Source organism: Phodopus roborovskii, unplaced genomic scaffold, assembly GCF_943737965.1.
Source record: "Phodopus roborovskii unplaced genomic scaffold, PHOROB, whole genome shotgun sequence".
Taxonomy (NCBI): domain Eukaryota; kingdom Metazoa; phylum Chordata; class Mammalia; order Rodentia; family Cricetidae; genus Phodopus; species Phodopus roborovskii.
In genome coordinates, this window is record NW_026126480.1 from 41,742,935 (window position 1) to 41,764,561 (window position 21,627).

General features: G+C 40.4%; 1 protein-coding gene across 4 annotated transcripts in view; it reads left to right on the forward strand.

Moving 5' to 3' along the window:
* Positions 1-20,510, forward strand: part of Edrf1 (erythroid differentiation regulatory factor 1) — a 35,139-nt gene extending 14,629 nt beyond the window's left edge. For 2 of the 4 annotated variants that reach the window (XM_051193197.1, XM_051193199.1), the window contains 12 exons: positions 940-1,011; positions 1,478-1,628; positions 4,362-4,550; positions 4,852-5,052; positions 6,091-6,309; positions 8,199-8,422; positions 10,216-10,374; positions 10,699-10,848; positions 11,912-12,065; positions 14,273-14,388; positions 15,940-16,091; positions 19,685-20,510. In XM_051193197.1, the coding sequence (XP_051049154.1) occupies positions 940-1,011; positions 1,478-1,628; positions 4,362-4,550; positions 4,852-5,052; positions 6,091-6,309; positions 8,199-8,422; positions 10,216-10,374; positions 10,699-10,848; positions 11,912-12,065; positions 14,273-14,388; positions 15,940-16,091; positions 19,685-19,859 (1,962 nt within the window). In that variant the 3' untranslated portion in view covers positions 19,860-20,510. The remainder of the gene's footprint in view (positions 1-939; positions 1,012-1,477; positions 1,629-4,361; positions 4,551-4,851; positions 5,053-6,090; positions 6,310-8,198; positions 8,423-10,215; positions 10,375-10,698; positions 10,849-11,911; positions 12,066-14,272; positions 14,389-15,939; positions 16,092-19,684) is intronic. The other 2 variants (XM_051193198.1, XM_051193201.1) reach the window with 1 other exon arrangement.
* The last annotated feature ends 1,117 nt before the right edge of the window (positions 20,511-21,627 follow it).

Sequence of the window (21,627 nt, forward strand, 5' to 3'; positions counted from 1 at the left end):
AGAAGACCACTTGACTGCTCTGGCCAAGTCATGCTGTTTCTCTCATAGTCTGTACCTGACAGCCTTGTATTGTGTGTTTTCTTTCTCCACCGAGTTTAAGCTTCCAGTCTAGGACATGTAATATGTGCTTACAAATAAGTTATTACCTGTCTGTCTGAATTTTAGTACATATTCAGCTTGAGCCCCATATCTTTCTAGTTAAATAAGTGGTTACTGCACTTCCGTGTATTGGGGATACTGCACTGTCACAGAGCCCTGGACTCAGGACAATTGGATGATTTAAGGCAGTGCAGGGTGATAACATTCTCTGATTTTACAAAGAACACTCTTTACCAAGGTCTGAGGCACATAAAGAGTATAGTCATCTTCATGGGAATATGTTTTAGCTTTGCCTGGCCTGTGATGAATGACCTGGTAGGTAGTATGTGGGCTCCGGGGTCCCCAGGTCTCTGTGTACTCACTCTGTCCTCTGACAAATCCCTCAGCCTCCCAGAAGTCAGCCAGATGAAATGTCCTTGCATATAATGTCACTTACTAGTTGGAGGCTGTTAACTGGTTTGTCCTTAATTAAGCAAATCAATTAAAGGAAGGGCTTGGCTGCTGAATGGTACTTGTTAACTACTACTTGATGGTATTACTAACAGTGTGCTGCTCTCAGTGCTGATAGGAGTAAGGTGACCTCCTTTGGTGTGTGTTTATCTAAAGCTTACTACTCTTGCACTTGCTTATCAAATAGAAAGTGTTGGGTTGCACACATGCTGGAAGATCTTGTTAAGATTTGAAACAGTACTGAGAACATTTAGTCAGATACCTGAATACAAAGCATGTTTCTAAATTCTGCTTTGCTGAGTTTAATGATTTTTGGGGGGGGGAAATGAGGGTCAGCTGGTTTGCTGTAATGGTTACATGCTGGTAACTTGTTAATGTTTGTCTCTAAAGCCCAGTTGTGCTTTTCCTGTTTGCCATGACACAGAAGAGCGCTGTCGACTCGTACTTAGCTATGTGCTGGAGGTAAGTCTAAGTTTGCTTTTCATTGATCAGCAGTCTGTGCTTATTTGCAAGTAGCACGTTTATTGGTGTTTAAATGTTCTGAATGATGCCCTGCTCTGGTTTTATTTTCACCTAAAGTGAAAATTACATCAGCTTTCCCCAGATCTTTCAGGTTGCATGTAGTTCTAAGTCCCTGAGATAGAAATTCTGCTGTGTATTTAGGTTTTATTTTACTACTGGTAAATGGAATATAGCAAATGATTTCTTTTTTAAGAAGGGAATAAAGGGTTGGGTGATGGTGGTGTACACCTTTAATCCCAGCACTTGGGAGGCAGAGGTAGGTGGATCTCTGTGAGTTTGAGGCCAGCCTGGGCTACTGAATGAGTTTCAGGACAGACTCAAAAGCTATATAGAGAAGCCGTGTCTCAAAAAACTAGGGGGGAAAAAGGAATAAAGGTGTGTGTTTGTATGTTTCTATTTTTTAAAGGGTTTAAAATCTGTAGATAGCAGCATCAAAAAAGAAAGTGACCTTCCAGCAGCTGACCCCAGCACTCCTATCCCCTTAAAATATGAAGATGAATCCACAAGGGGTGGTCCTGAGGGGCTGGAGAAGCAGATGGCCTTGTTCCTGGACAAAAGTAAGTTGATTGATAGGCAGATAATATCTTCAGTAGAGTAACATACTGTCCTGTGGCTAGGAAAGTTTATATCAAGGCACTTAATGGAAATGCTTGAGAAAAGGGAAGCCATGTAAATGGAAAGTCAGGGTAACCTGTCCTTGAAAGATAATATCGAGATTCTATAGACTTTTCTAATTTCCTAAGAAACCTGCCTCTGCCTGTTGTCAGCCTTGGGAAGCCTTCTGCCCAACAAAGTTTTAGGGAGTTGCTGCCTTGGTAAATATGTGGAGTATTTTAAGAACAAAGAATTGAAAACCACACCATTCATTTAAAACTTTGACTCTGAAGTACACCTTATCTACTCAGTTGAGCTGCCTTTTCTTTCTGGAACTACAAACATTGGCAGCAGCTTTTAGAGGCTCATAGAAGATGTAAATGACTAATAATGTATTAGCTAGGCATGGTGGCAGTGCACACCTTTAACCCAGGGGAGGCAGAAGCAGAAGGATCTCTGAGTTTCCCAGGATAGCTAGGTCTGTTACACAGAGAAACCCTGTCTCAAAAAAACCAAATAATAATAATGTCCTTAGAGCTGTGTACATGATGAGCACCTACAAGAGATGGCTGCTATTGTGCCATTATTAAGTGAGCTAGAGATAGCTTTTAAAATGTCTAGGTCTCTCTGAGGTCACCCCTCACAAAGACCATATTGACTTGGAAATAAAAATCTTGTTTCTTAGTATAAGTTGTATTTCCCTTTCTACTTAACACTGTTAATTAGTTAATTTGGGTTTTTGTTTAATTTCTTGAGATTTTATTAATTTGTTTTATGTGTATGAGTGTTTTACATACATACATATACATATACGTGTGTGTGTGTGTGTGTGTGTGTGTGTGTGTGTGTGTATGTGTGTGTGTGTATCATATGCATGTAGTGGCCAGAAGAGGGCACTGAATCCTCTGTAATTGGAGTTACAGATGTTGTAAGCCACCATGTGGGTGCTGGGAACAGAATCCAGGTCCTTTGGAAGGGCAGCCAGTACTCTTTTCGATTGATTGATTGATTGATTTAGTGTTCTGCGTGCATGTATCCCTGAAGGTCAGAAGAGAGCACCAGATCTCAATACAGATGGTTGTGAGCCATAATGTGGTTTCTGGGAATTGAACTCAGAACATCTGGAAGAGTAGCCATCTCTCCAGCCCTGCAGCCAGTACTCTTAACTATAGAGCCATCATCTCTCCATTTCTCAGTTCCTATTTTTGTTTTGTTTTGTTTTGTTGTTGTTTGTTTTTTGTGATTTGAAATAATACAAATGTAAAAATGACGGGTAGAGGGAACAGATTTCTTTCTCTAGTACTTATGTGGTGCTTCTTGAGTATAGGCTCATCCTGCATGCACAGAGAACTGCACTGAGACTTCTCTGTTGCTGTCTAAAGTGCCTTTTTTTGTCCCTCTCCCCTGTAGAAAAGCCCTGTTCCAGTGTGGGCTTGACAGTCCTGTTGTAGTCCTGTCACTTGGGAAGCTGAGGCAGGATTGCTGCAAGTTCAAGGGCAGCTTGGGCAGCAGAGTTGAGACTCCCAAGAAAAGGGGATAAAGAAAGAAGAAAAGGGTATCAGTCTTGCTCACATTCACATTCTCCAGTCTGCTGTCTCTTGTCACCAGTGAACATGTGCTAAACCCAGACTTGTATCCTCTTCTCCTGTGTTGGACATCTCTGGACACACACACACACACACACACACACACACACACACACACACACACAGCTGTGAGCAAGACCTTCGTTGTTCTCTGGTCTCCTCACAGTGCCTCCCTCACATTCAGAGAATGCTTATGGCAGGAGAGGAAAAGGATATAGGCGCAACCCAGGCATCATAGGCTGCAGCAACAAAATACCTTGATCTCCAAAAACAAGAAAGAGAAAAGTTAAGCCACAGGCTGGGGATGTTCTTCATTCCACAGAATTTTTGATCTTATCAGTATAGTTATTCTGGTACAGTGTATGTTAGCAAGGAAGTCCTTTCACTTTATATCACTATTTCTGTGTCTGGAACTATGGTTGGTGTAAAAATGATCATGTATATAAAGTATGACCAATGTTTGATAAAAATGATCATGTGTAGAAGGTAATAAGGCTGAAATTTCATGGGATTTGTCTTGTGTTGTGGTTTTGTTAGAGTTAGGGTCACTGTTCTATATCCCAAGCTGGCCTCAAACTTAGGCCCTTGAATGCTAAAGTTAGATTTGAGTCACTCTATCTAGCACCTTTAGTGGTCTTGATAGAGGAAATGGTAAGGTGCAGTGGGGAATAGGGAAGAATAAGCATCTTTGCAGGCAACAGTTAGGAAATGGCTTTAGCTGATGGATATTGGCTGGGAAGAATACTCGAAAATAGTTTAGCGTGTGGACTCCGATGTGTAGAGAAGCTGGTCTAATACCCGAAGACAGGCTGTGGCTAAGGTTAAGACTGCTTTACAATGTATACTGTTTGGTAGTTTGATGCAGAAATTGGAGATAGCTGGCAGGTGTCATTTGGGGGTGACAGGCTGCAGGGAAGCTGAAGACCTTAGAAGACCTACACAAGAGTGCCATAGCACTGCTGCTTTCTTCTACTGCTATAAGTAGGACAGCCTAGTGTTTACCAGTCTCAGCCTGTCAGTAGTTCCTGAGTCAGGATGGTTTCAACTGGCATGCTATGTTTTCATTGAGAATTAGATTCAGACAGAATATGATGTTTCTCCCCATTGCAGTGGGCTCCCTTCAGAAGGGCAATTGTTCTGGGCAGTCTGGAATGACCCCTGGTTCTTGGCAACATAAGATGAAACTTCAGCTGATTCTCAAGTCTTCGAAGGCCTATTATATCTTGTCAGATGCTGCTATGAGTCTTCAGAAGTACGGAAGAGCATTGCGATACATTAAACTAGCTCTACAGAGCCATGGTAAGCCACCATAACTGAATATGTCCAAAAGACTTTGGAGGGAGGGAGACATCTGATCCATAGTGAACCGTCACTACACTTCTTAAAAATTTAATTTTAAAGCAGCTCCTTCTAGCATGTCATACTTTATTTTTTGTTCTGTGTTGAAACAGCTCTTTGGTGTGAAGTGTGCAAAGCCCTTTGTCACCTGATGTGGACAGTGGCAATCAGGCACAGGTTTAGCTGGTGACAGTCTCTTCATGTTTGCTCAGTATTAATTCTAATATCCTGTGGGCTCTTCCTCTTACTGTTGTTCAAACAGATACTTACTGCTGCCTGTGCACCAACATGCTTTCTGAAGTGCTGCTGTTTCTTTCTCAATATCTGACACTCTGCGGTGACATCCAACTCATGCTGGCCCAGAACGCAAATAACAGAGCAGCACACCTTGAGGAATTTAATTACCAAACAAAAGAAGACCAGGAGATCCTCCACAGTCTCCATAGAGAATCCAGCTGCCAGGGTATGCAGACATGTCCCTTGTTCACAGTAGGATTATCTGTCCAGCTCATGCCTATTTAAGTATGCTCCAAAAGAGCTTTTTGGCTAACTGTTTTATATCATTTTCAGGTTTTCCAGTTTTAAAATTGAGCATGACTGGGCATGATGGTATACATCTTTAATCCCAGCATGGGGAAATGGGCAGGTGAAGCTCTGTGAGTTTGAGGCCAGCCTGATTTACATAGTGAGTTCCAGCCCAGCCAGGAATACATAGTGAGACTGTGTCTCAATCAATCAATCAATAAATAAATAACATATATATATATGTATATGTATATTTATATAGGTATATGTACACACACGAGAGAGGAGAGAGAGCATGGGCCTGTGTGTTTGTATTAAATAATTTTTAAATATTTTGCAATTGTTAATTAAAGCTAATTAAGATCTGAGTACAGTTAGGTTTTCTTTACACACTCTTGGTAAGGTTTATATGAGTGCATATCTATATCTACTTGTCAAGCCAGGGTTTTGGAGAGGGAAAAAAACAGTAGGTGAAAATGGGTTAAGTACCCTCTGGATGAGCGTAGGAGCTAAAAGAAAGTTAACTCATAGCCATATGCTTATATCATCTGTTCTAAAAGGAGATGGTGATTTAACCACAGGAGCAGTTCAGCTCAGAAGATGAATGTGAACACACGGCAGTGGGGTGTGTCAGTCTTGGATAATTATAGCTAGTATAGAATAATAGAAGACAGAGTTGTATCATTTCTTAGGAGCCTGTATATGTAGCCTGAAAAAAATCAGTCTGAGTGGTAGAAATATTTGGTGTTTATAGACAGAAAAATACTCATTTAATCAAATACAAATATTCGGGGAAAATGCTATTTTATTAATAAACATTTTGACTATGAAATTTAAGTTTTTTGTTGTATTGGTGGTATCTGTATTTACATTATGTTACGCTTTGACTTAAAATGTCAGATACTGTAGGTATTAAGGAGGAAGGACTCATAATATGACTTGTGTTGATATTTGCTCTTTTTCTTTTTCTTTTAAGGATTTGCATGGGCAACAGATCTGTCCACAGACTTAGAAAGTCAACTTTCAGTTAGTTGCAAATGTTATGAGGCTGCTAATGAAATCTTGCAATTTAGTGACTTAAAAAGTCAGAATCCTGAACACTATGTGCAAGTGTTGAAGAGAATGGGAAATATTAGAAATGAAATCGGTGTTTTTTACATGAATCAGGCTGCTGCACTGCAGAGTGAGCGAGTAGGTGAGTGTCTATGTTCTCTTCAATTCCTGTTCTACTGGAGAATCAATCACACTGTTTGTGGGTGGAACAAAGAACTGGTACCCGAGGCTGTGTGACTACAAGGTTCTCTTCTGAAACTTAAATAAAATTAGAGAAAACATTATTCCCCTCTTGGGATTCATTCTTCCCAGTATCTTCTAACTTCTATACTTCAAACTATCTGGTCAGCTCAGAAACAACTTGCACAGCCAGCCATGTGCCAGGTTCTCTGTATTGAGTGTACATCTAGTATCTCTACTACATGGAAATTGCTGTAAATGCAGATCTCTGGGAAATATGTTAAAGGTTACATGCAGTGTAGTGGAAGGGAGTAACTGACTGTCCCAGTTGTAGGGTATTTGAAGGCTTTGGGAAAGATGATGCTGTTGGGTAGGTAGACCCTTAGAAAGGACCTCTGGTGCAAATTTGAGAAGGGAAGGCTCTGGAGGCTAAGGGTGCAGGATCCGGATAAAAAGTCCAGTGTAGCAGCAGGAGGCCACATGTGAGTTTGGGAAGCAGTTGGATAGAGGTTCAGGCTGCACTGGATTGGTTTGTGACATAAGTTAATAAGGAAAGATCTAGTTTAGTGTAGTTGATTATAAATGTGCTGAGAGCTGTTACGGGCTGGTGCTACCCAGATTGAGAAGCATCCTCATAAGAATGTTAAGTATAGCCAGTAGAGGGGCTGTTAGTGGAAAGGTTAGTGCTGTGAGAAAAGGGAAGGAGCCAAGCTGGAACTGAGGGCCATAGATAAACTGAACACATCTCTTTGCCTGTTAAGTTGTAAACTATGTTTGGCCCAGGGGATACAAACAGTGCTCCAAAGAGTGCATTGTTAGTGGGATGTTGCCTTAGGGTTTCTATTGCTGCAACTTGACATCATTATCAAAAAGCAGGTTGGTACACTTGACATACACTTCAACATTGCTGTTAATCATTGAAGGAAGTCAGGACAGGAACTCAAAACAGGAATACAACTTGGAGGCAGGAACTTATGCAGAGACCATCTAGGGGTGCTATTTACTGGCTTGCTTCCCTTGCTTGTTCAGCCTGCTTTCTTACAGAACCCAGGACTACCCACTTAGGGATGGCCCTACCCACCATGGACTGACCCCTCCCAGCTTGATGACTAATTGAGAAAATGCCTTACTGCTATATCTCAAGGAGGTGTTTCCTCAACTGAGGTCCCTTCCTTTCTGATGACTCTATCTTATGTCAAGTTGATACATAAAACCAGCCAGTACAGAGACATAAAACCAGCCAGTACAGAGACATTTAATGCTTATGAAACATCTGGAGTCTGTCAGTGGGAAAGCATGGCTATAGTCAGAAGAATTAGATAAAACATAGACTATAGCCTCTTAAAATTCCATGGAACCATGATATGTGTTTGATGCTTTCTAATATAGTGCTTTACTTGGGTATCTTGGTTGGTTTTAATCTCAGCCAGTATTGAGAATGGCTATAGTTAAATGTATTAGTCTTCTGGGACTGCTACGTACCTGAGGTTGTGACTGAAGACAGGAGTCCAAGGTCAAGGTTCTTTTCTTGGCTTTCAGACAGCCCTTTCCTTCTGTGTTCTCACAGGGCCTTTTCTGTGTATACATTTGCTGTCTCTTTCCCTTCTTACAGGAGTAAGAGGCATATTGGATCAGGACCTCACTCTTAATGACTTCATTTAACCTTAATCACTTCAAAAATCTAACTCTAAGTATAGTCACACTGTAAGCTAGTGGGAGTTAGTGCTTCACCCGAATGACTCATGAAGGATGTTCCCTCATGTGACAGGCATCAGAGAGAGTGCTGCAGTTGACCCCACTGGTCACACTGATGTCTGCTTATGCAATTGTTTTCTTTCTTTCTTTGTGAAGTGAGCAAATCTGTGTCTGCTGCAGAGCAACAATTGTGGAAAAAAAGCTTTTCTTGTTTTGAAAAGGGGATTCACAACTTTGAGTCGATTGACGACGCTACAAATGCTGCCCTTCTGCTATGCAACACAGGAAGACTCATGCGGGTCTGTGCACAGGCGCACTGTGGTGCGGAGGATGAGTTCAAACGGGAGTTCTCTCCAGAAGAGGGCTTGTATTATAGCAAGGTAAGGCTGTACTAAAGATTAACATGGAGGGAGTGAAACTGGGAAAGTGCCAGAAGACACAGGTGGAAGGCTGTTTGTTCTACCCAGTATAGGAGATAGAAATGTACATCAGAGAATAAAAGGGGAAGCAAGTCTCACAGAATGATCAGACACACATCACAGGTCATAGAATGATCAGACACACATCACAGGTCATAGAATGATCAGACACATCACAGGTCATAGAATGATCAGATATACATCACAGGTCATAGAATGATCAGACATATATCACAGGTCATAGAATGATCAGATATACATCACAGGTCATAGAATGATCAGACGTACATGACAGGTCATAGAATGATCAGACACACATCACAGGTCACAGAATGATCAGACACACATCACAGGTCATAGAATGATCAGACACACATCACAGGTCATAGAATGATCAGACAGACATCACAGGTCATAGAATGATCAAACACACATCATAGGTCGTAGAATGATCAGACAGACATCACAGGTCATAGAATGATCAGACACACATCATAGGTCATAGAATGATCAGACACATCACAGGTCACAGAATGATCAGACACATATCACAGGTCATAGGTGAATACACCCTTTAAGGTGAGAAGAAAAGTTAAGAAACTTGAATATGAAAAAAGCAAAAAGCCTTTTAAAGTAAATGGTTTTTTAAAATATTTTAAATGTGTTTTTAATCTAAAAATTCCAATTTATATTACATTTAAAAATTGAATCTGGCACTGAAGAGATGGCTCAACATTTGAAAATGCTTGATATTCTTCCAGAGGATCAGAGTTTAGGTCCCATGTTGGGCAGTTAGTGAGCTGTCTAGCTCCAGCTTCAGAGGATCCAGTGCTCTCTCCTGACCTAGCATGTACCCACACACATGTGCAGACACAGAAATACAAGTAAAAATCAGTCTAAGGAATAACTCAGAGCCACTTGCTACATTCATGTAATCCCAGCACCTAGTTAACTGAGGCATGAGGATTGTAGGCTACCACCTAGCAGGGGGAGGGGTTGAATTTATTTACCAAATTTTGCTACATTGTTTCCAGTGTTGGAAAGAGTACAAGAAAGGGACCTATGTGGTTTAGGAGGTAAAGGCACTTCACATCTAGCTTGATGACCTGAGTTCAATCCCTAGAACTCACATTGTCAAAGGAAGAGAACCAGCTCCCACAGGTCATCTTTGAGTTTAATACATGGATGTATACACACAGTAAGTAAATGAAAACAAACATTATAAAAAGACATGAGCACTTAAGTTACTAGCTGTTTTGAAACTTTTATGCACTCATGAAAAGTGTTCTGGCATAATTTTAAAATGGAAGTGTCTATGTATGCAACAGTTAACAAATACCTGAAGTGTAGCAAGTATTACAGGGTAATGGAACTTAGTGTGACTGTTGTGAGAATACTGTGGCCAGGTATATGAAGATGAGGGTGAGAGAATTAATTTTTACAGTAAAATCTTTTTTTTTTTTTTGTAGTTTATTAGTTACAAAGTGATTTTCCTTCAGAGTGAAAATAATAATAAAGTACATCTTTCTGCATCAGCTTGTGTCAGAAAGCAGCACCAAGTACAGTCCCAGTAGTGGCATTCTGCCTGTTTCAAAGCAAGTCTTTGCTAAAATGCATGCATTGATTCTCTTTTTTCCCTTCTTGGTGATACCATCTCCCAGATTAACTGTCCAGGTAGTCTGAAGCATGTTTCATTTCATTGTGTGCTTTGTACATGTTTAGCAGAGTCCTAATTCACACTTTCCCTGTCACAGGCTGTCGATTACTATTTGAAAGCTCTGAGGTCATTGGGTACAAGAGATATGCATCCAGTTGTTTGGGATTCTGTGAACTGGGAATTGTCCACTACATACTTTACCATGGCAACTTTACAGCAAGATTATGCTCCGTTGTCCAGAAAAGCTCAGGAGCAGGTGATAAGACTTCATGGATTTTAAACTTATGTCAGCTTTACTTGTTCCTTTATTTAATATTGCACTTGAGTCATCTTTTCTTTAGCAAGTAGTATTTCTTTCTTATTTATTGTTTTTTTGAGAAAGAGTTTCTCTTGTGTAACAGTTCTGACTGTCCTGGAACTCACTTTGTAGATCAGGCTGGCCTGGAACTCACCTCCCAAGTATTGGGAATAAAGGTGTGTGCCACCATCAGCACCAGCAACAAGCAGTATTTAATGTGAAAGTTCTTACAAGATTGTAAGCTTGTTCCCCCCTCCCCACCCTATTGTAATACATGAACAGATTGAGAAAGAAGTAAGCGAAGCTATGATGAAGTCCCTGAAGCACTGTGATATTGACTCTGCGACTGCTCGGCAGCCCCTCTGTCAGTACCGAGCTGCAACCATCCATCACAGGCTGGCTTCCATGTACCACAGCTGTCTGAGAAACCAGGTATGGTTATCCCAGATTAAATTCCATGCTTTGTCTATTTAAAAGTATCCCCCTTCCCTTTTCATGCGTTGTGTATATTTTAAATGCCACCTCTTCCTATTAGCTTAACATAACTGCTTAAAAAAAAAACTTAAGATTGTCAGTGCTATTCCCTTTGTATCTGAACCATGTACTTTACTATAATTGATTGGGTCTTACTGTGGAAATCCTATATTTTCATGAGTGTTATTTAATATTTGTTTGAACATAGTCAGGCTATGTATAGCAGTAATTCTGTGTACATTTTAAAATACTGTTCTCAGGGCTGGAGAGAGAGAGAGAGAGAATGTGTGTGAGTGAGTCAGCAGTTAAGAGTGCTTGCTGCCCTTTCAGAGAACCTAGGTTTGAGTCTTAGCACATATCAGGCAGCTTACAACCAACTTGTAATTCCAGATCCAAGAGAATCCAATGTCTCTGGCCTATGCAGGCACCTGTACTTGTATGCACATACTCTCTTCCACGCATACACATAATTAAAAGTTTCAAAATCAGCCTTAAAATACAGTCCTCCTATATTTGTGAAATGGAGTATGCATATGAAAGTGTGCAGAAAATATCAGTGGGGCATAAATAAGTATAAATAAGAAGAAAGCCCCAATGTGCCTGGTCTGGTGGTCAAGGAATGGAAGAGTGCTCTGAGCCCTGTTTCTAGTTAGTTGTATTGCCTTTTCTCTCCCATGGATCTGCTGGTCACTGAACTTCTTATCCCTGAGACTCATCCACACTGATGTATGGAGCCCCTTGTTTCTTGGCTGAGTTTTACTCAATTTTTCCCCTATGCTGTGCCATTCAGACTGTCCTAGAACTCACTGTGTAGCTGGCTTACCAAGAACTTGTGGTTCTTCTTAGTCTCCTGCCTCATTTTATTACTCCCATGGCAGATACTAAACTTAAATTTTAAAAACTGTAAGAAATTAAAAAATGAAAGCATGTAGTGAAGCAGACAGAAGACTTGAGTAATAACACTAAAGCCCCAGCCATGGGATTTTATTTTATTTTTGATGTATATTATTTTTGTTCATAGGTTGGTGATGAGCACCTTAGGAAGCAGCACCGAGTGCTGGCAGATCTCCATTACAGCAAAGCTGCAAAGCTCTTCCAGCTTCTCAAAGATGCTCCCTGTGAACTGCTTAGAGTGCAGTTAGAAAGGGTGGCATTTGCAGAATTTCAGATGACCAGTAAGTTTGACTTCTCAGATGTGTGTGTGATGGCTGTTTTCTCAGTTGTCTTAGAGGGAGGCCAAGCTGTGTGTGGCTCTTGGATATAAGCAGCACAATTTTCCTGTTAATTTGCCCATAGTTAGAGCCTTAGTATCCACTGAAAGAAGTTCCTACACTTTTTGAAATGGTTTTTAAAACTTGGAGAAATGACTAGAGACTTTTAAGATTGAAGCAGTATGAAAATCTTGAGTGGAGAAGCAGCAGTATGGGAAGCAGAGTCCTCACTCCCTTTAAACATTGAACTGACACTCTGCGGCTTTGATTGGGGATGGAAGGATGCTGCTGAATAGAAAACGGTGAAAGGTGAGAGCTCCATTGTGTCATCTTCACATTGAACATTTTGACCACTTAATGCCTCCAGGGTTCCCTCCTTAGAGTTCTTGCCTAGAACTCCTCTTGCTCGTAGTGGTAGCTTTTGAGAAATACTTCTTATGTGGTAAGGAAACTGTTGTTTGAAATACAGCAACTCATCTTACTTCATCTTAATTGGGGTGTGAGGGGCACAGGGTTTCTCTGTGTATTAGCCCTGGCTGTCCTGGAACTCACTTTATAGACCAGGCTGACCTCAGATTTACAGAGATCTGCCTGCCTCTGCCTCCCAAGCGCTGGAATTAAAAGGCATGCACCACCACTGCCTGGCCCTCAACTTGATTTTTTTTTTTTTTTTTTTTTTTTTATGTTACAAATTTAAACTTTAAAATTTGGATTTTGTCAAATTCCCTGATTTTGGAATTATGGAAGCTCACCCTGTAAAATATATATACATACTCTAATACATACTCTAAAATAGGGAGACAAGATCTTAACTGTTCTGTCCCCAGGCAGTCTGGCTAGAGATGTCAATATGTACTTTAAATATGTGTGACTTAGTTGTGTCGTAAATGAGGTTGGTCTCATTTCTACAGACTGACCAATTAATTAAGTAAGTAATAAGTGCACATTGCAGTAACAGATTAAATTTTGCTTGCTGGGGAAAAAGTTTCAAACCATTTTAGTACTATGACTATCTTAGAAAAATAGTTGAGATAGTTAGCCCAATTTGTGGGTTTCGTAAGATACATTAGTAAGAGTATGGGGCTCTTATAATACCTTCTTTATGTCCCTGTTGTCTGCTTCCTGCCCCAAAGGCACCATATCTACACTGATATCTTATTTGTCCACCGACTTCAGGGATAGCAGGCTATTTTCACAGTTTTAAATTATACTGTAATGGAAGAAGGCAGCCATTAGCAGGTGGGGGAATTCCTATGCCCATTTTCACTTCTGATGCTAGTGGCACACTTGAGAACTCTGACACCATCTATAGGATTTGGCATTTTGCAGAAGGACCCAAATCAGCCAAGGAAGAGTTCAGGAGTACCCCAGAAGTAAAGCTTCACATTGTCCACTCAATGCAGTTACAGGTAGTGCTGACCCCATCTCTTCCCAGCAGTGACGTAGAACTGCCCAGTTACCACCACCTAAAGCTCTGCCACACCCAGAGTACACTCTCCCAGAGTAGCCTCTCCTGTAGCCCAAAAGCTCCATACAAATCACACTATTAGATTGCCCAGTATGGCACAAGCCCTCCGGTACATAGAAAACACTTTTTTGTCACATACACCATTCTGAGGACAGCCTTGGGAGCTAAAGAGAATGGCCAGACCTTTCTACAGAGGTTAACCCTTTACTCACAGCATTGAACTATCACACACTGAATGTGAACAGGAGTAGAAGTGCCTTGCAGTGCTGAGAGATGTAGAAGAGTGTAATACTCACCTGCTCTACCTTTGAATAGAAAGTGTAATAGTTTACAGGACAGGCAATATTAAATTAACCAACTTTATACAACTAAATAGTGGATGACCTCTGAGCCACATACTCTTGTCTGTCGGTCCCCTGTAACCTAATATTAGATACTGGCCTCTATTCCAGTGAGGTTGGTGTGTTCACCATATAGAGCCAAATGCTGAGGCAAGGGAACATTACTACAACTACATTCAAAAGCTAAAGGTATTATTGTAGCTAGGCTTAGTATCTTTTTCAAAAGAAAAAGTAGTAAATAAATTAGCTTTTGGTTTGTTAGGATTGTTACAAACTGCTCATAGAGCTTGAATGTCAATAACAGTAACACTGGATGGGTTCATAGGTTTGTAGCTTAGGAATGTCATTTGTGTTTATTTTAGGTCAGAATAGCAATGTTGGAAAGTTAAAAACATTATCTGGGGCACTTGATATCATGGTGAAAACTGAGCATGCATTCCAGCTCATCCGGAAGGAGCTTGTGGAGGAATGTGACCAGGTAATTGAAGAAAATTTTTATGTTTTATGGTAAATATATATAATAGGCATATGGCACATACTTAATGAATAGATATATATACACATATTACTGAATAAAAGTATATTACTAATTGATTAAAAGTCTTGGTCTATTTGTGTTCTATGTCAAATACCAGAGGCTGGGTAAGTTATAAAGTTCATTGATCCATAACTGTGATCCACATTAGTGGATCCAAGTAGCATGGCACCATTGTCCTGATAAAGGTTCTCAAACTATATTGAGCATGGTGAAATGGAAAGGGAACAGGCCACATGCAGAATGGGCAGGATATTTGTAACAACTTTTAACAACTTACACTTGGGAGAACTAACCCAGTGTTGATGCAGAAACACAGCTCTTACCTCTGAGAGAGAATGAGATAGGTTTATTCTGCAGCCATGTGGCTGAACATGGCTTGGGAATGCAGACGAATGTCACCCAGATCCTACCAACCAGTGTGGTCACAGTTTTTTGAAATTATATAGTAATAGAACTGAGAAAGTCATATTTTTAAATACATTGGTGGGACTATAATGCAGGTGAGTTACAAGAAAGCAGGGATGTCTCTGCTATAGGTAGGTTTTAGAGGCTATCTGATGGTATCCTGAGCCTTTGGGTTGGCAGAAACTAAAGGTCTACTGGTGCATTCCAAAAGCATTTACTTCATTGTCACAAGGATGGATGTTAGGCCAGACACAGAGGTGGGCAGTTAATTACTTTTAAAAGCACTAAAAATAGCTCAAGATGATTTGACCTGCAGCCTTCTAGCTCTTCACAGTTGTGGAAGTTCTCATCAGTCAGCCAGCCTTGTAGAATGTTTAACACACTTGTAGCTCCCCCACCCATTTACCCCCTGGGAACTTTAGTTTACGGCCTGTTACCTGATGCACTCTCCAGTGTCAGGATTGACACAGGTAAGGCCCAGTGTCCAGTTACTTTCTCCTGTGCCCAAGTCTTAAGTCCATCAGCTAATGGCCACACACTGCATAGGAGCCTCAAAGCACAGCAGTTACATTTGCATGATAGTATTACTGATCTACTTTAATGCATGTATATTTTTTTATATTTTGAAAGTTTTTAAAGAATGATCATTAATGAACCATAGTTACCAAGGGACCCATTAGCAAGTTACAAAGCCTATTAAGCAGGGAAGCCTGTGCTCTCAGTCCTAGTGGAGCCCAGGAGCATTTGGTCCCCAAGCCCCACAGCATAGTCCAGCATTTCTGCAGAGTGCTCCTCCCACTCCTTACTTTTCCAGCCCTGGTGGCTCCTGGCTAGATGGTATCTGTCTCCATGTTGTTTCTGTAGCAACCAGTCAGTGTTGGGAACTCAAAGTTTCCATGCAGGATTCATTTATTTTGTTAGTACTTCTTAGGTGTGGGGACTTTACAGTATCTTTGTCAGAGTGTTCTTGGGTCTGCTTCCTGTTTGTGACTCCATAATGCTGGATTGAAGGGGGCAGCTTTGCCATCATTGCATATGAAACCGGAGAAGGGCAGCTTAGATGAAGTAACTTTGTGTTGTCTTTAGCCTAAAAGTGATGAAGCTACACCAGCTGCTGATTCTTTACCTAATCTTAATCGAGAAGAAGTGATCAAACTCCTTAGTATATTTGAGTCTCGTCTGTCATTCCTTCTCCTTCAATCCATCAAACTGCTGTCATCATCTAAAAGGAAAATGAGGTAAATTATTATATGGTTAATTACTGAACTTTCTTTGCTAACACTTCACCTATGGAAAGAGCATGAGTTCTCTCTACTTATGTAAAGAACGGGTAGGTTGTATTTTTTTTTTTCTTATGTTGTGTGTGGAAATGCAAAAGTTTAAGTATTATGCCTTGTAAGAATCGTGTACTGTGTGCCTACTGCATATTCATAGGGTAAATACAATATTGGAGAGACAAGTAGACCTAGAATGAAGGCCCTAAATTGTTTGTAGTAACACTTAGAAGCATGTCTTTGATGTGGATTCAGGGCAGTGATGTGGATAGTGAGAGCCATTGCACCCTTTAAGGTATGTGGTAGATGTTAAAGTCTTTAAGCCTGGGGTATTAGGGAGAAGAAAAGAGTGGTAAAGGTACACAGCCAAGAGTTTCCCAGGTTCCTCTGCTGATGTATGTAGTGTGTTGTTCCACCTGAGCTGATCTTTTGGCATCATTAACTTGAAATTGAGTCAAAGTACTACAAAACATGGAAAATATATAAAAGTAAAAGAAATAGATAAAAGTAAAAGAAAATGTACCCACATGCATCATTGTTACTAGTTAAGTCTGTCTTACCATTTTATCTTGGAATATAGGTACTTTTTGTCTCGTTTTTATTTATACACAGTGTGACTCTTAAGTTTGTAAGCTTTAACAGCATTCAGCATTCCAAAAGTTTCATAACTATAATGACTCCATAAATGCTTCTTATGGACATTAAGCAAGCAGATCTTGTGCTGTGTCTGAGTTTTCTTCAGTGCCTCTCTCATTCACAGTGGTCACTTCAAGCTCCCATGAGATAGCCCCTCACTATCATCTCTGTCTTGCTTTCTGTCTCCATTTCTTGCCATGTGTTGTTACTTGCACAGAAGTGTTGAAAACTGCTCATCTGTTTGTCTGAGAAGTTTCATGTGACAGTTCATTTGTATAACTTGAGCAGAGCTACAGTTGAAAATTTCTTCTTGCCACACTAACCATCTATATACCACAGTATCCAAGTTCTAACAATAGTAGATGCCCATAGCTAAAGTTCTACCTCTGAGGTTTTAATTAGCTGCAGTTAATTCTAGTTCAAAATATTAAATGGAAAATTCCAGAAGTAAACAACTCATAAGTGCTGTGCTCCATTCTACATAGCCTGATGAAGTGCATGCTGTCTGGGGATCTAAATTATTCCTTTGTCTAACATATCCACACCATACATTTAACTGGTCTACCTGTTAGTCATTTAGTAGCCTGCTTAATGATCATTGTGTTAGTATTGGTGGCCTGTATTCATGTAACATCTGTCATAATAGCCCCAGATCACAAGAGGAGGAGGATGCTGGCAATTTGAATATGCCAGCTTTAAGAGAAATGGGCTAAATGTTCTCAGTAGAGAAAGAAAACAGCTGGGTGATGGTGGTGCATGCCTTTAATCCCAGCACTCAGGAACAGAGAAACCCTGTTTTGGTTTTCTTGGGAGAAAAGAAAGGAAGGAGAGAAAGGAAGAAAACAGAAAAGTGAGTCTACTATAAGCTCAGTTTATAATGTGTGTGGGAGGAAAATCTACCACATATGGGGTTCAGGATACTTAGTTTCAGGACCCACCAAGAGTATTAGAAGGTCCTTCCCTGACTAGTGACAAGGGTGCATTTAGATCTGTGGAAAATGGTTCCTTACATCTGCTGTGGCTTTAGCTTTGTCCTCTCTTTTCACACCACACTTCCGAGAGGCTGACTTCACACACACTGGGTACTGCCAACCACATCCATATTAATCCCCTCCCACGATCTCATTCTGTTGGGAGGAAAGGACTAGGGGAGCCAAGACTTTGTTGTTTGGCATACATCAACCTTCGATTCAAAGCTTGTGAATAACATTCTCTCACTTAAGGAGAGTTTTTATTGGAGGAAGTCTCAAGTATGCAGCAAGGTGTGTTAGTGTGTTCACTATATTTAGCACATGTATCCATCTTGTCAACAAGAAAGCAGTAAACAACACACATGTGCAGAAGGGACTCAGCTTTTATTGCCTAAAAACTAACTGCAGGTAGGTTTTTAAGATTTACTGTTGTGTCCACAAGGTGGCAGTGTGTATGTATATAAGATAGTGTGAGCTAATTCAGTGACTTCACACATCAATCACAAATGAGTGATTGGCTAACAGATAATAATTTGAGTCTTTTGTTATGTTTTATATCACAGTAGTCCTATGTGTGACCTAAGTAAATCTTATTTCCGATCAGGTTATTAATATTAAAGAAAAAAATATTTACTTTTTGGTCTTTCAAGACAGTTTCTCTATGTAGCCTTGGCTGTCCCAAACTCACTCTGTAGATCAGGCTGATCTCAAAACTCAAAAGATCTACTTACTTCTGCCTAGAAAGTGCTGGGATTGAAGGCATCCACCATCACACCCAGCTAGTTTAGATTAAAATTTTTAACCTAAAGTTTTTATGCAGACTGTATGTCCTTTGAACCGACTTCAGTTTTCAGGTCTACTAGGCAAAAGAAACATTATGATACTGTGGCAGATTTGAAGCAGAACATATGGTTACCAAGTCAGTGACTTGGTTGTTTTTCATTCATGTGCAGGTGAAAACAGGTAATAATTTTATTGAAATTGGAAAAAGCAGACCTAGTTATCTCCTTTGAGGTAGTCAGAATGTGACAGAATGGTATTAGTTTTATTTTGGCTGTTATTTCTCCCTGTTGGCCTGAAGCAAAAATAGACAAGTGGGCTTAATAATTGCAAAGCTTAACTTAGGTTCCCAGTAATTATAATGAGGTCTAAGAATATTAAGATTAATTTTCTTATTGAAAATTTTCATTTTCAGGCTGTTGAATATGCTTCATGGTATGACAGCTGTGTACAACCTGTTGGACAAAATGTAAATTTTGTTTATTAAGTTGCAGAGAATTTATTCTACTTTGGGTTAAGAATTGAGCTGTTATCACTCATTTTAGTATTAATTGCTGTAGCAGATTGGGGTCTCTTCACATTTTAGAGGCTTTAGGATTTGAGATGAAAAGCTGTAAAAAGTAGTCTCTGAGGGTCCTGGAGCCCTCTCTTGTACGGAGAATGAATGAATAAGTCATGGACTGTCCTTAGACAAATACATACATTAAGCATTTAGTTGAGTAAAATGGTAGGTAAGGGAAATCAGCTTAAGAGGGAAAAGATTGTGGAGCCTGTGAATAGTGAATTTAGTTCAGTGGGTGACAGAAGGTTAAGGAAAAGCATGATCTATATACAAATTGGAAGAAGTTGAATCCGGAGTCTGAGGCCAGAGAGCAGTTGCCAGTTGGGATGTGGGTTGATTAGTAGAGGAATGGCCACCTAGCCTCTCCATGCCCTTACCAACCCAACTCCCATTCTACTCTCTTGATGCATTTGACCATGTTTTTTGGTTGCTCACTGTGCCTTCTCAATGAGCTGAGGTGCTGAGTGTAGCTTCTCAGCACTGAGGCAGTAGTCTGTTTGGTTCACTTCATAGGTAAGTGCACTGTTCTAAGTGCCTGTTGTTTCTGGCTGCTCCCTCTATCCCCTTCACCTGTCTTTTTTTTTTTTTTTTTTTTTTTTTAACTCTAGCAGTAACACTGAAGAAGATACAGTCCTCCAAACCAACAAGCAGATTTACTCTCAGCTTTTGAGAGCAACTGCCAATAGAAACTCAACTCTGCTGGAAAGAATTGAAGTCGTCATCTGTTTGCTGGAGCAGCTTGCCTCTGGGAGCAGTAGCTCAAGTGGCAGTGCTGTCCCCTGACCCAAAGTTGTACCTGAGGACTCTGTGTCAGTGCCTTCCCAACCTGGAGCTGTTCTGTCCACTCGGTGCTGAGTCTTATTAAATATGAGGAAATGCCATTTAAACAGGTCCACAGTGGAGACTGTTTCCCACAGCAGGCAGAGGATGTGGGGTGCTTTGGTTTCTTCCTTTGAAGGTGAAAACCCAGAATGGAACCAAATGCTTTCTGTCTGGTTTATTTCCTAGAAAAGTACATGGTTCTTCAGCGATAGCTGACGTCCTACGATGTGATTACACTTAAAGATAGTCTTGAAGTATATTAAACCTTCGGGTGGAAGATGAGATTATTTTGGATAAAATGTTAACTTTGGCCCAGAAAGCTTTTATCCAAGTGACTTTACGGGTTCAAATGGCTAGTAGAAACTCTCTGCACATCATCATATCCTTCTATTGCACAAGAAATGTACCCTTTCCAAGCTGTGGTGCAGGATTTTTTGGAAGACTGATAATTGTGCAGGTCTCTATTCAGTGCATGTTCTCAAAGGACTCACTTTTCTTTGACTTAATGTGACATTGGTAAAGAATAGGTACTATCACTTTTTCATTTTAAACTTGAAACTGTGAATAAGGTAAGAGAACTATTTTGAATAAATAAGCTATTTATTTAACATACCTTGGTATTTCCCACTTGCATTCTTCACACTGTTGTGACTTGATTTGATTGTGATTAGCAAAACTTTATGAAGTACATCATAGATAATGTTCAAGGTAAAGGTCTGCCCCCATTCATGCTCCTGGAACATTCTGCTTGTGCCATGCTGCTCTGGGAATCTTGCCCACTTGCATGCCTTCATACTGTCCTGTTACCAAAGCTGACTGCATATGGGGCTGTGACTGATAGTTTCAAGGAAGTGTACAGCATGTAAATGAAGCAGACTCTTCTGCTTGGGTGACACTCTGGTGTCCAGTCACTTTGCAGCCCTTCTCACACCAGCCACACCTGCAGCTGTGGGTTCTCCCACTTGAGCTGGCCTCCATTGCAGCAAGGCAGATTAGATTCTCTAGCCATTTGTCTAAACCTTGTTTGGTTTGCATTGTCCTTGGAGCAAATTTTCATCTGTTTATAAGAATCACTGAAACTCCTAAAGTTTGGTGAAATTGTAAAGCTTTTAAACCATCTCATCAGTCCCATTTCAGGACTACTGTGTCCTTTTGCCTCTACAGTGAGTATGCACACAGAAACACACAGCCTTTCCTCCACTGGGAAGACCTGGCTACTTTCACTGAGCATAGCACCTCTGGAGCAGATGAACTCAACAAGATTTTCCATGTTTCCCTAATGATGAGCTGGGTTGCTGGACTGCTTGTCTCCTAACCCCTCTCTTTAGCTCAAATGCCTTCAGATAGAAGGAGAATGGTTTTTAATCAAGAAAGTAGAAATTTTGGCTCTTTGCCTTGTCATAGCAATAACAATAGCAAAAATTTTGCAGGAGAAATAAAAGATCCTTCTCAACTGTGTTGTAATTATGTTGGTTTAAATTAAAGTTTCCTGAAGTACATGTGTTTTAGCTGTTCCTTTAGAAGACTCTGTTGCCTGACCACTCAGGTTTCTGAACCTTGTTCAATTGATTTCATTGTCCATATACCACCATTATATGACAGTAGTTTTGTCGGTTAAGAAGTCATAAACCAGCCAAGCAGTGTTGCATGCCTTTAATATCAGCATTGAGTTCGAGAACAGGCCAACCTGGTCTCTAGCTTGAGTTTCAGGACAGCCAGGGCTACACAG